The sequence below is a fragment of the Pongo abelii genome, chromosome 13 (assembly GCF_028885655.2).
Source record: "Pongo abelii isolate AG06213 chromosome 13, NHGRI_mPonAbe1-v2.0_pri, whole genome shotgun sequence".
Taxonomy (NCBI): Eukaryota; Metazoa; Chordata; class Mammalia; order Primates; family Hominidae; genus Pongo; species Pongo abelii.
This window is the reverse complement of record NC_071998.2, coordinates 121,109,093-121,122,751: the sequence shown is the minus strand read 5'-3', so window position 1 is coordinate 121,122,751 and position 13,659 is coordinate 121,109,093. Positions and strand designations below refer to the sequence as shown.

At 49.3% G+C, this 13,659-nt stretch overlaps 1 protein-coding gene across 1 annotated transcript; it reads right to left on the bottom strand.

Annotated features, from left to right (window-relative positions):
* Positions 1-7,391: 7,391 nt before the first annotated feature.
* On the bottom strand, positions 7,392-11,414 carry LOC112134894 (ubiquitin-conjugating enzyme E2 variant 1-like). Its single transcript, XM_024251956.1, is given in 5 exon segments — positions 7,392-7,493; positions 7,496-7,580; positions 7,803-7,826; positions 7,902-8,003; positions 11,392-11,414. Coding segments are annotated over 5 exon segments (336 nt in total).
* Positions 11,415-13,659: the final 2,245 nt, after the last annotated feature.

The following is a 13,659-nucleotide window of genomic DNA, read 5'->3' as shown; positions in this document are numbered from 1 at the left end:
CAGGGCGAGGTGACTCATGCCTGTAATCCCAGCACTTTGGGAGGCTGAGGGGGACAGATCACCTGAGGTCAGGAATTCCAGACTAGCCTGGCCAACATGGTGAAACCCCATCTCCACTAAAAATACAAAAATTAGCCAGACATGGTGGCATGTGCACCTGTAATCCCAGCTACTCAGGAGGCTGAGACAGGAGAGTCGCTTGAATCCGGCAGGTGGAGGTTGCAGTGAGCCAAGATTGCGTCACTGCACTCCAGCCTGGGTGGCAGGGTGAGACTCCATCTCAATAAATAAATAAACTCACAATGAAAATTTTCAATGTTAATCTGATGTGTGAGCAAAAATGTGTGATGACCTCTGCCTAAATCATGCCCTGCCTGGCAGCCCCTTCCCCCTCCATCCTACCGTCATGCTTTTTCTTGCAGGTGCTAGAAACCCCCTTCTGCATCAGCAGCTGCCAGGGAGGGACTTTGGAGCTGATCTGGAGCCTTCGTCCTGGCTAAATGGCATCCTGCCTCCCTGCCGCCAGCCTCCTAGGTTGCTGCTGCTTCCCCGTCTCCCCACTTAAAATCCTGAGAGGCTCCTAGGCTCAGTTCCAGATCTTCTTTCTCTCCCCTCTCTCCCTGGGTGAGAGGCCCCCAACTTTCTCCAGGACCCATACCTGGCCACACCCAGGACACCTCTGGCTGTTCCCTAGACAGCCCAGTAGCTGCACAGTTGAAATGGCAGCCTTGGTCACTTTCCCTAAACATGTCCCTCCCAGGAACACTTGAGCTCAGGAGTTTGAGACCAGCCTGGGCAACATAGCAAGACCCCATCTCTACAAAAAATACAAAAAATTAGCCAGGCGTGGTAGCTTGCACCTGTGGTCCCAGCTACTCAGGAGGCTGAGGTGGGAGGATCACCTGAGCCCAGGAGTTTGCAGTGAGCTGTGATTGTGCCGCTGCACTCCAGCCTGGGCAACAGAGTGAGACTCTGTCTCAAAAAGAAAAAAAAAAGTCCTCCCCACAGGGGTCTCTGTCACGGTAAGTGCAAACATCTTCACCAGTTGCTTAGCCCCAAACCTAGGAGTTGTCCTGGGTTCTTTTCTCCCACTCCCAACACTTCTGATCCATAAGCAGGTCATCACCCCATCTGCAAAACATCTCCAAAAACTGTTCAGCGGTCTTCATCTCCTTGGCCACTCCCTCCCAATCCAAGCCACCATCACTGGTTGCATGGATGAGCTCAGGAGCCCCTAGGCCGTGCTTGTAATTCCCCACACCCCATCCTCTCTGAGTCATTCTCCCTACAACAGGGACAGGTGGTCTTTTTACGAGGAACTGGGTCCTGCTATTCTTGCTTGGTACCTGTCGATGGCTTCCCAAAACCCTTGGGAAAAAACGTGCCCTTCTTCCTCTGACCTCCCAGACCCGGTGATGTGCGCACTTTCCTCTCAGAGAGACTTTCTCATCCCACAGGCTCCCTCGTTCTCAGGCCCCCCGCCCCTTCTCTCTCCTGCCTCGGAGTTTTCACATATAACATGTTCTCAGCCTGGACTCTTGCCTCCAAGTCCCACACAACTAACAGCTTCTAACCCTCAGCTCCAAGCCCACCTCCCCCTGTCGACAGTAGCCTTACTCCTGACCCCCAGACACCTGCTCGCTCTCCTGTCACCCCATCTGAGTCCTTGTTTATTGCCCTCCTCTCCCACTGCCATGAGAGCTTCAGGAGGGCAGGGACCTTGTCTTTTGTCCTCTGTGTCTCTAATTCCCAGAACTCTGACCAGGATACAGTAGGTGCTCCATAAATATGTGCTTGGTGTTCAAGGATAGAACACTTTCCAAGAGGGCAGACTGATCTGGGGGCCAGGGATGCCTAAGGCCCTGCAGAGTAAGGGCCTGTCCCCACCATGAAGGAGTGGCCATGCAAGGGCCAGGACATCCCCTTTGGGGACCTTCTGGGCATCTCTAATCCACCACATGTCTCAGGAAACCTCTTCCCTGCTCCTCTCCTTCCCCTTGGAAATGAAAGGAGTTTACCTTAATTGAGCGTCTAAGATTGAGCCAGGTGTCTTCGTGATATCTTATGAAACAAATGTTTCATTTGCAGGTGAGGGAACTACTGGGAGAGGCTAAGACATGCCCCAGGCCAGGTGACTGCTCCAGGCCCAGCCTCTTCCCCTGACCTGCCGCCTTCCCCAGGTGTCCTCCTGCTCCTCCCCATCCCATCCCTGCCTGTCTTATTTCTCATACTCTAATGGGACTCGTTTCCCTGTTTGCTTGAATGTTCGGTAACCTCGAAGGCAGGGTTTGTTTTATTCACCTGTAGTGCTTAGTGAGGTACTATGTCCATAGCGTATGTCAAATATTTGTGAAAAACATACTCCCTTTCTGTTGGACAAAGAATTTTCCAAAATGCTGCCTCCGGAAGCAGACACGCCTGAGTTTACATTCTGGCTGTCATGTTACCTGTGTGACCCAGGGCAAGTCACCCACCTTCTCTGAGCCTCAGGCTTCTCATCCCTTCCAGTGCAGCAGGTTTAGCGGCTCCTATGTCGTCATAAGCAAGTGCTGGGGGCCCTATGGCAGTGAACTCAATTTCTTTTGTGATCTCAGCTGAGTCCTTCTGGGTACTTCAAAAACTCAAAAGCTAGCACCCCTGGGGGGCTATTCCACAGAGGTGAGGGAGGCTGCCTCCAAGCAGGCTCATTCTGATGGGCTTGGAGGGGCCTTTTCTCGGGTAGCAACTCTAGCCCTGTTACATGTCAGGAGTCGTGCCTTGGACATCTCTGCCTCCAGGGACCCCTCAGCACTTCCACCGCCCCAGGTACAGGAAAGCACAGTGCGGTTTTTCCATCCGTGTTTCCTGCCCTCCTCACATGTTTGGTGTCTTTTTTCTTTTTTTTTTTTTTTTGAGATGGAGTTTTGTTCTTGTTGACCAGGCTGGAGTGCAATGGCATGATCTTGGCTCATTGCAACCTCCGCCTCCTGGGTTCAAGTGATTCTCCTGCCTCAGCCTCCCAAGTAGCTGGGATTATAGGCACCCGCCACCACACCCAGCTAATTTTTGTTTAGTAGAGATGGGGTTTCACCATGTTGGTCAGGCTGGTTTCGAACTCTTGAGCTCAGGTGATCCACCCGCCTTGGCCTCCCAACGTGCTGGGATTACAGGCATGAGCCACTGCGCCTGGCTATATAGTTAAATTTTTTATTTATTTTTTTGAGTCGGAGTTTCGCTCTTGTTGCCCAGGCTGGAGTGCAATGGTGTGATCTCGGCTCACAGCAACCTCCACCTCCCAGGTTCAAGCCATTCTCCTGCCTCAGCCTCTGGGATTACAGGCATGCGCCACCACGCCCGGCTAATTTTGTATTTTTAGTAGAGACGGGGTTTCTGCATGTTGGTCAGGCCGGTCTCTAACTCCGGAGCTCGGGTGATCCACCTGCCTCGGCCTCCCAAAATGCTGGGATTACGGGCGTGAGCCACCGTGCCCGGCCTATATAGTGAAATATTAAAGTGTATCAAAAGTTTCTATGATCATTATATTAGGTGGAATAAGCCAGTCACAAAAAGACAAACACTGTAAGATTCCACTTCTATGAGGTCCCTAGAGAAGTCAAAATCATAGAGATGGAAGGTAGAAAGGTGGTTTCTACCTGGGGAAGGGGGGCTGTGGAGTCAGTGTTTAATGGAGACAAGAGCTTCAGTTTGGGAAGATGAAAAGTTCTGGAGATGATTGGATGCCCAACAGGTGAATGTGCTTAATGCCATTGAGTTGTACCCTTAAAAATGGTGAAGATGGTAAACTTTATATGATGTGTTTTTTAGCACAACTAAAATTCAAAAAAAAATTTTTTAAGTTCCTATGATCATGAACCTGTGGATGTTAAAATTCTGAATTGAGTCAGCATATTCCGTTGATTACAACTTGCCAAAATAGCACTGATATGTTTGTTTGTTTAGAGATAGGGTCTCACCCTGTCACCCAGGCTGGAGTGCAGTGGTGTGATCACGGCTCACTGCAGCTTCAACCTCTGAGGCAAAAGTGATCCTCCCACCTCAGCCTCCTGAGTAGCTGGGACTACAGGCGTGTGCCACCGTTCCCAGCTAATTTTTTATTTTTTGTAGAGATGGGGTCTCATTGTGTTGCCCAGGCTGGTCTCAAACTCCTGGGCTCAAGCAATCCTCCTGCCTCGGCCTCTAAGTGTTGGGATTACAGCCGTGAGCCACCGTGCCCAGCAAAGGTACCTTTCAATAGATTTCAACGTCCCACTTTCATGAAGAGCCACTGCTCTGCCCTGGTGCTGGTGGTGGTGGGATCTTGGCCTCTGTCACCCCTCCATTGATTGGCCTGAGGCAGTGACTTCCCAGGGTGCTGGAGCTGACCTCTTGGAGGTAGGTGGTCCTCAGGGAGGTCCAGGTGACATTGGCTTAGCTGCTTTGTCACTGTGCGCACTGGTACTCCCCTCTCCTGGAAGATGGATGGTGGGAAGAGGGGTGCCTCCCTGCATTTTTCCCCATGTGGGCTCAGTAATCGCTTCCCAGTCCCCACAATTCCCTAAGCACCTGCTGCCCATCTCCCACTCTTTCAGTGGCCAATTACTCTATCAGTTGAAGTTCTCTGTTTCCAAGCAACAGACGCTGACCGTGATTTGAGCTTTTTTAGGGTTTGTTAGAGGAAGTCAGGGTGACTCACAAAAATGTGAAAAATGAGGACTGACCACATCTCAGGAAGAGCAGGGTCCCCGGGGGTGTTGTGTAGGACTCAGTGGCAGGAGGTGGGGGCCCTGTTGCTGGGACATTGCCCACAGGCGGATCAGGCTTGGCCACTTCCCATACCTGCATGCTTGGGCCCAACTTTGAGTTTGCAGAGAAAGGACCTGATTGGCCCAACCTGGGCTGGTTGACCTTGGATCAATGAGCCATGGGCTGGGAGTCATTGTGCCTGGGTCTCCCCACCCCCAGTTTGTGCTACTCTAAATACTTGGATAACATTTTGTTCCCTTAAAACTGTGGGTATTGGCCAGGCATGGTGGCTGACGCCTAAAATCCCAGCACTTTGGGAGGCCGAGGCAGGCAGATCACCTGAGGTCAGGAGTTCGGGACCAGCCTGGCCATCGTGGTGAAACCCCATCTCTACTGAAAATACAAAAATTAGCCGGGTGTGGTGGCAGGTGACTGTAGTCCCAGCTACTCAGGAGGCCGAGGCAGGGAATGGCGTGAACCCCAGCAGGCGGAGGTTGCCATGACCCGAGATCGCACCACTGCACTCCAGCCAGGGGGACAGAGTGAGACTCTGTCTCAAAAATAAAAAAGTGTGGGTGTTTTCTGATTTGCCATTTGATCATTTATCTCAAAGTTTGCTACTGAAATCCATGGAGCGTGAGAAGACAGCAACAAGGTAAAGGGCCTTAAGACCTCTCACAGCGAGCACTCAGGGTGGCCCCAGCAATTGCTCCCTGCCCTCACTTCATAATGATCCTGACATTGTTTTGTGCCCCATTCTTCCTCTTTTATTTAATTTAATTAATTTATTTATTTTTGAGATGGAGTCTCTCTGTCGCCCAGGCTGGAGTGCAGTGGCATGACCTTGGCTCACTGCAACCTCTGCCTCCCAGGTTCAAGCTATTCTCCTGCCTCAGCCTCCTGAGTAGCTGGGATTACAAGTGTGTGCCACGATGCCCGGCTAATTTTTTGTATTTTTAGTAGAGATGGGGTTTCACCATGTTAGCCAGGATGGTCTGGATGTCCTGACCTCATGATCTGCCCACCTGGGCCTCCCAAAGTGCTGGGATTACAGGTGTTGAGCCACCGCACCTGGCCCATTTTTCCTCTTTTAAAAGAGTTAACAATTTTTTCCTTTTCCTGTTTTTACTTTTGACACAGGGTCTGGCTCTGTGGTCAGTCTAGAGTACAGTGGCTTGATCTCGCTCACCACAATCTCTGCCTTCTGGGCTCAAGCAATTCTCCCACATCAGCCTCTCAAGTAGCTGAGACTATAAGTGAACGTCACCATGACTGGCTAACGTTTTTTTTTTTGGAGAGACGAGGTTTCACCATGTTGCCCAGGCTAGTCTCAGACTCCTGAGGTCAAGTGATCTGCCTGCTTCAGCCTCCCAAAGTGAATTTTTTTTTTTCTTTTTTGTGAGATGGAGTTTTGCTCTGGCTCATCCTCCAGAGTAGCTGGGACTACAGGCATATACCACCATGCAAACAAAACAACATATATTTCAAATCAACAAAAATTAGTATCATTTATGGCATCTTTTAATATCTTTTAAAAGATTCTCACACATTTACAGGTGACATTTATATTATCTTACGATAATTTGCCCTTGGGCTGGACATGGCGATTCATGCCTGCAATCCCAGCACTTTGGGAGGCCGAGATGGATGGATCGCCTGAGGTCAGGAGTTCAAGACCAGCCTGGCCAACATGGTGAAACCCTGTCTCTACTAAAAATATAAAAATTGGCTAGGTGTGGTGGTGTGTGCCTGTAGTCCCAGCTACTCAGATAGCTGGGCAAGAGTATTGCTTGAACCCGGGAGGCAGAGGTTGCAGAGAGCCTGGATTGCACCACTGCACTCAAGCCTGGGCAACAGAGCAAGACTCCATCTCAAACAAAAAAAAAAAAAAAAAAGAAAGAAAAATGGACCAGGCGCAGTGGCTCACGCCTGAAATCCCAGCACTTTGGGAGGCCGAGGCAGGCGGATCACGAGGTCAGGAGATTGAGACCATCCTGGCTAGCATGGTGAAATCCCGTCTCTACTAAAAATACAAAAAATTAGCTGGGCGTGGTGGCATGCACCTGTAGTCCAGCTACCCGGGAGGCTGAGGCAGGAGAATCTCTTGAACACGGGAGCCGGAGACTGCAGTGAGCTGAGATTGCACCACTGCATTCCAGCCTGGGCGATAGAGCAAGACTTCATCTCAAAAAAAAAAAAGATAATTTGCCCTTGAATGATAACTTTCTTTCCAGTTCTTTGATTTCTGCAAGACATATCTAGAAAATTTACTGCTGTGGGCCAGGTGTGGTGGCTCCTCCCTGTAATCCCAGCACTTTGGGAGGCCAAGGTGGGCAGATCACTTGAGGTCAGGAATTTGAGACCAGCCTGGCCAACATGGTGAAACCCCGTCTCTACTAAAAATACAAAAATTAGCTGGGAGTGGTGGAGGGCACCTATAATCCCAGCTACTTGGGAGGCTGAGGCAAAGAATTGCTTGAACTTGGGAGGCAGAGTGAGCCAAGATCGCACCACTGCACATCAGTCTGGGCCACAGAGGGAGGCTCCATCTTTAAAAAAAAAAAAAAAAACAAAACAACAACAATAACCAAAAAGAATATTTACTGCTGTGAACAATGAAGACTGCTTAAATAAAAAAGGCAAGAAGGACCTGCAGCTTTTCTTTTGGATTAGTTGCCATAACACTGTCCTTCAGGCAGCTGAGGGACTTTCACATTTTCTTTAGATGTCATTAGGTGCCAGAGCTCTTGCAGGACCATGTTGAAGCTTTATATAATAAATGCTGCCATTTTGTCAACACCAATACGGCTCTTGGGTCCACTACTCCATTCAAGTTATTAACTCCGTTCATATTAATTCTTTTTTTTGAGACAGAGTCTCGCTCTGTCGTCCAGGCTGGAGTGCAGTGGTGCGATCTTGGCTCACTGCAACCTCTGCCTCCTGAGTTCAAGCTATTCTCATGTTTCAGCCTTCCGAGTAGCTGGGATTATAGGCGCCCGCCATCATGCCCAGCTAATTTTTGTATTTTTAGTAGAGACAAGGTTTCACCATGTTGCCCAGGCTGGTCTTGAACTCCTGGCTTCAAGTCATCCACCCACCTCAGCCTCCCAAAGTGCTGGGATTGCAGATGTGAGCCATTGTGCCTGGCCTCATATTAATCTTTTTGTTACAAATCTTACCAAGGGGGTGATTCCAGGTATTTAGGCCCACGTTCTATTTTAAGAGCGTATATTTGGTTTTCATAAATTGTCCAAGTCTGTGGTGGCTGTCGTCCTGCGTTGCTAGAAGGCCACCATATTACTCATCTCACACTCGTTCCCATTCCCCTTTCTCTTTCTTTCTTTCTTTCTTCCTTTCTTTCTTTTTTCTCTTTTTTTTTTCTTTTAGATGGAGTCTCGCTCTGTCGCCAGGCTGGAGTACAGTGGTGTGATCTCAGCTCACTGCAACCTCCACCTCCCGGATTCAAGTGATACTCCTGCCTCAGCCTCCCAAGTAGCTGGGATTACAGGCATGCGCCACCATGCCTGGCTAATGTATTTTTGTATTTTTAGTAGAGACGGGATTTCACCATGTTGGCCAGGATGGTCTCAATCTCTTGACCTTGTGATCAGCCCGCCTCGGCCTCCCAAAGTGCTGGGATTACAGGCGTGAGCCACCGCGCCTGGCCACTCTCCTTATTCTTTCTATCATTGCTCTCCAGAAGCATTGCCTGCGACATTTAAATTGTCAATCCAAAACATTCAAAACTACCAGCTTACTCCTCGAGGCCATCATAAATGGAAAGAAGGCCCCAGAAAGGTGTGGAAGGGTGATTCAGCTGCAGAGAGGGCTCTGGACTTAAGTTTCGCGGCTGACTGTGACTTTCAGGACCAGAGACAGCGCCCCAGGTCACCATCCATTTCCCACCCAGCGTCAGACGTGAGGATTGTAAAGAGAGGTGTCCTTGTGCTGATAGACGGGAAACTGCCCACAGCTAGGAGACTTCATGTGCTCACACCAAGAAGGCACTAGAGGGTGCTGGTGAGCTGCAGGTTTGAGGACCTGCAGCTGGGCTTATCTGTAACCTCCAGATGGGCTAAAAACAACAATAACTTAACAGAAAAAGTTCAAAAGCCTAGATTATTTAATATGTCAACAGTTCCGCTGGGCGCTGTGGCTCACACCTGTAATCCCAATACTTTGGGGGGCCAAGGTGGGTGGATTGCTCGAGTCCAGGAGTTTGAGACCAGCCTGGGCAACATGGCAAAACCCCGTCTCTACTCTAAACTACAAAATTTAGCCGGATGTGGTGGTGAGTTCCTGTAGTCCCAGCTACACGGGAGGCTGAGGTGGGAGGATCGCTTTGGCCTGGAGGTCAAGGCTGCAGTGAGCCATGATCGCGCCACTGCACTCCAGCCTGATCTTAAGCGATCTTGGCTTAAGATCCCAGGCTCAAGCAATGCTCCCACTTCAGCCTCCAGAGTAGCAGGGATTACAGGCATGTGCCATCATGCCTGGCTAATTTTTGTATTTGTAGTAGAGACAGGGTTTTGCCATGTTGCCCAGGATGGTCTCGAACTCCTAAGCTCAGGTGATCCACCTGCCTCAGCCTCTCAAAGTGCTGGGATTACAGGCGTGAACCACTGAGCCCAGCCCTATTTCTATGAAATCTTAAGATCATAGAATATCGCATGTGCTTTCACACTGCTTTATTGAGGTATCATTGACATAGAACAAACTGCACATATTTAAAGTGTGTAATTTGCAGCGCCCAGCTCTACTAAAAATATCTCTACTAAAAATACAAAAATTAGCTGGGCGTGGTGGCGAGCACCTGTAATCTCAGCTACTTGGGAGGCTGAGGCAGGAGAATAACCTGAACCTGGGAGGCGGAGGTTGCAGTGAGCCTAGATTGTGCCACTGCACTCCAGCCTGGGCGACAAGAGTGAAATTCCATCTCAAAAAAAAAAAAAAAGTGCAATTTGCTAAGTTTTGACATTTGTGTGCACACATGCAACCATCGCCACAAACAAGGTCATGAACATACCCACCATGCCCGGAAGATTCCTCGTGCCACCTTGTCATCCCTTTCTCTCGTCTCTCCCCTCACATTCCCTCCCTGTCAACCACCGATCTCGTTCTGTCACTATAGATTAGTATACTTGTTATAGATGGTTACAAATATTATTATTAAATAGATAGTATTTCATTTATGAAATGCTTGCTCAGTGCCAGGCTCTGGGAGCGTTACAGTCATTATCTCATTTAAATCCAAAGCAACCCTGTGAGGTAGCAGAGTGGAAATCTGCATTTTGCAGGCAAAGAAGGTGACTTGCAGAGAAATGAAATCACTTGCCCAGGGGAGTTCCTAAACATATAGAAAGTGCTGTTGGGAGGCCACGGCGGGGGATCACGCGGTCAGGAGTTTGAGACCAGCCTGACCAACATGGTGAAACCCCGTCTCTAATAAAAATACAAAAAATTAGCCAGGCGTGGTGGTGCGTGCCTGTAATCCCAGCTGCTTAGGAGGCTGAGGCAGGAGAATTGCTTGACCCCGGGAGGCAGACATTGCAGTGAGCCGAGATAGCGCCACTGCGCTCCAGCCTGGGCAACAGAACGAGACTCCGTCTCAAAAAAAAGAAAGGAAAAAAAAAAAGAAAAAAAGAAAGAAAGTGCTGGAGCCAGGATATACACTCGGCTCATGTGGGGGCTCCACCCCACTGTCCTGCCTCTTTCCCCCAACAGTCCAACAGGGAGGAGCACAATGCCTGGGTTCCAATTCCACTTCTGCCACAACCATGAACGTGGCCCTGGGCAGGTTGCCCAACCCCTCTAGGTCTCAGTTTCCTCATTGGTGGCATGGTTGTCCTTGCCTTATAGGGTTGCCTGAGGGTCACTTGAGATGATGAGCTTGGAGGCCTCTCAGCAGAGGGCTTTCAGGACAGACCAGTAAACAAGTGGCCACAGTGTGGGATGCGAGTACCGTGAGACAGACGTGCAGGAACCTGAGATAATAAGGGGATGGCTAGTGGCCAGGCACGGTGGCTCACACCTGTAATCCCAGCACTTTGGGAGGCTGAGGCAGGTGAATCACGAGGTCAGGAGTTTGAGACCAGCCTGGCCAACATGGTGAAACCCTGTCTCTACTAAAAATACACAAAATGAGCCAGGTGTAGTGGCGGGAGCCCGTAATCCCAGCTACTTGGGAGGCTGAGGGAGGAGAATCTCTTGAACCCGGGAGGTGGATGTTGCAGTGAGCCGAGATTTCACCATTGTACTCCAGCCCAGGTGACAGAGTAAGACTCCGTCTCAAAAAAAAAAAAATAAATAAATAAATAAATAAATAAATAAGGGGGTGGCTGTTGTGGGAGCCAAGTCTTCCAGGAAGTTCTCTCCTTGAACTCTGGGCCACTATCATCCATTCTACTCATGTTGGAAATGCATTGCCTATCTACTTGTGGCTGGGGGCTTCCTCTTTGTCAGGTGTTGGGACTCAACAGTCAATAAGAAAGACTTGGCACCACCCACCAGGACGCCCACCTGGTCAGGAGGTGGGGGCAGAGGGGCAAGTCTCTAGCAATTACAGTCCAGTGGGATCAGTGCTGTGCTGGGGGAAATACAGGCACATATTGTCCATTTTGCTTTCATAATCCCTCCAGGCTTTGTTCCTCCAAGCTCTCCCAACCTTACCTGAGATATTCCTGCTGTCCCATGGAGAATTCTTTATAAGTGCAATATTGTTGAAATACACCCCAAGGACATTGCTACTGCTGCTGTTGAAAATCTTCCTGTTCTTTGGGCTTGTGAATACACAGTACTCTGGTCTCCCACTATTGTTCCCTAACCACATGCCACCTCCAGCCCCAAACCGATCACAAACGGGATGGCCAAGCGCTGGGTGTGGGAATAACTGGTCTGATGTCCAGCCACGCCGCTATAGACTGTGCGACCTTGGCCATCATTTATTTTCAGTCAAGGCTCAGTTGTTCACCTGTGAGTTCTCTGCAGGATATGGTTATCCCTGAGCTGGCTTCTTTTTACCCTGAGACTTGCCCACGCCCGTTGACCTCCCAGTGGTTGTGGACTCAAAGGCTGTCAACCCGCTTAGAAAGCAAAACATAGTGGGGAAAGGAAAGCTGCTGTCCAAAGGGATCACACACCACTGTCACATGCTTCCTTGTGAAAAGTCCACCAACAGGCTTTGTGTAAGCAACAAGGCTGTTTATTTCACCTGGGTGCAGGTGGGCCGAGCCCGAAAAGAGATTCAGCAAAGGGGTGGGATTATCATTAGTTCTTATAGGTTTGGGATAGGCAGTGGAGTTAGGAGCAATTTTTTTGTGGGCAAGGGGTGGATCTTACAAAGTACATTCTCAAGGGCGGGGAAAATATTACAAAGTACCTTCTTAAGGGCAGGGAGAATATTACAAAGTACCTTCTTAAGGGCGGGGGGGTGGGGATGGGAACTATCACAAAGTGCATTATCGCAAGGGCGGGGAGCGTGTATTGTCATAAGGTCAGTTGATCAGTTGAGGGTGGGGCAGGAACAGATCACAATGGTGGAATGTCGTCTTTTGTGGCTCTTCAGTTGCTTCAGGCCATCTGGATGTATACGTGCAGGTCACAGGGGATATGATGGGTTAGCTTGGGCTCAGAGGCCTGACAACCACCAAGGTACCAATCCGAGGTTGGAGAAGGAGGTTAATGGGTTGTATCCATAGGGACTTTTTTTTTTTTTTTTTTTTTTTAAGAAATGGGTCTCACTGTCTTGCCCAGGCTGGAGTACAGTGGTATGATCACGGCTCACTGCAGCCTCAATCTCCTGGGCTCAAGCAGTCCTCCCTCCTTAGCCTCAAGAGTAGCTAGAACTAGGCACATATCACCACACCCAGCTAATTAATTTTTTTTTTTTGTAGAGACAGGGGTTTGGCTCTTTTGCACCCTCCAGGGCTTGGGCCAGTGCTTCGCACATGGCGGGAAAAGGAGAGCATCTTGTCAAGAACTGGGAAGGGTCTGATATTTTTCCCTGCTTGCAAGCCCACAAGTTAGCCTGCCAGTTACATGGTGGCTGGCAAAGACATGAGTCTCCTGGGTCAAACAACTTTATTACCTATGGCACAGCAGATGTCAACAAATATTTGTGAAATGAATAGATGGTTGGATGATCTTCAGTTCTAAGCTACGTACCCAGGAAATGGCAGCCCCCAGATTTCTTGGGGACATCAAGAGTCCCTGAAGTCAGTTAAAGAGCAAAGGAAGAAGACAAGGCCAGTTTGGCAATGTCCAGTGAAGCTGAAGATGTGTGTACCCTGCAACCCAGAAATTCCACTCTTTGAGTCTTTATCACATTATGGCTCGTGTGGACAGTGTATTTGTACAGCCAGTGAGGCTAGGAGAGGAGCTGGCAGAGGAGCTGCCTGGGCCACAGCTCTGGCTACTGCAGGCCTTCCTGCTGCTCATCTGTGACGTTCATGGCAAGGAGGGTGCAGAGCCCTGCCCTGTAGGAACCCACACAATTGCATGTGGAGACACATTCAAGGATGCTCATGGTAACATGATTTATCACATTAGACATTGGAATCAAACCTAATTTTCCATCACTAAGAGAATGGATGAACCATTGTTCAGTTCTACAATGAAATATTATATAGCAGTTAAAAATGGATACACTTGAACTATTGTGTGTCCATATCAGTAAATCTCAGGAGCCAGAGTTGAGGAAAAAACAAAAGTAGCAAGATGATATACACTCTCCTCCCTCCCTCCTTCCTTCCTTCCTTACTTCGTTTCTTCCTTTCATTCCTTCTTTCCTTCCTTCCCTTCCTTCTTCCCTTCCTTCCTTCCTCTATTGCCCAGGCTAAAGTGCAGTGGTGTGATCTCGGCTCACTGCTACCTCCACCTCCCGGGAAAAAACGATTGTCATGCCTCAGCCTCTCGGGTAGCTGGAATTACAGGCATGAG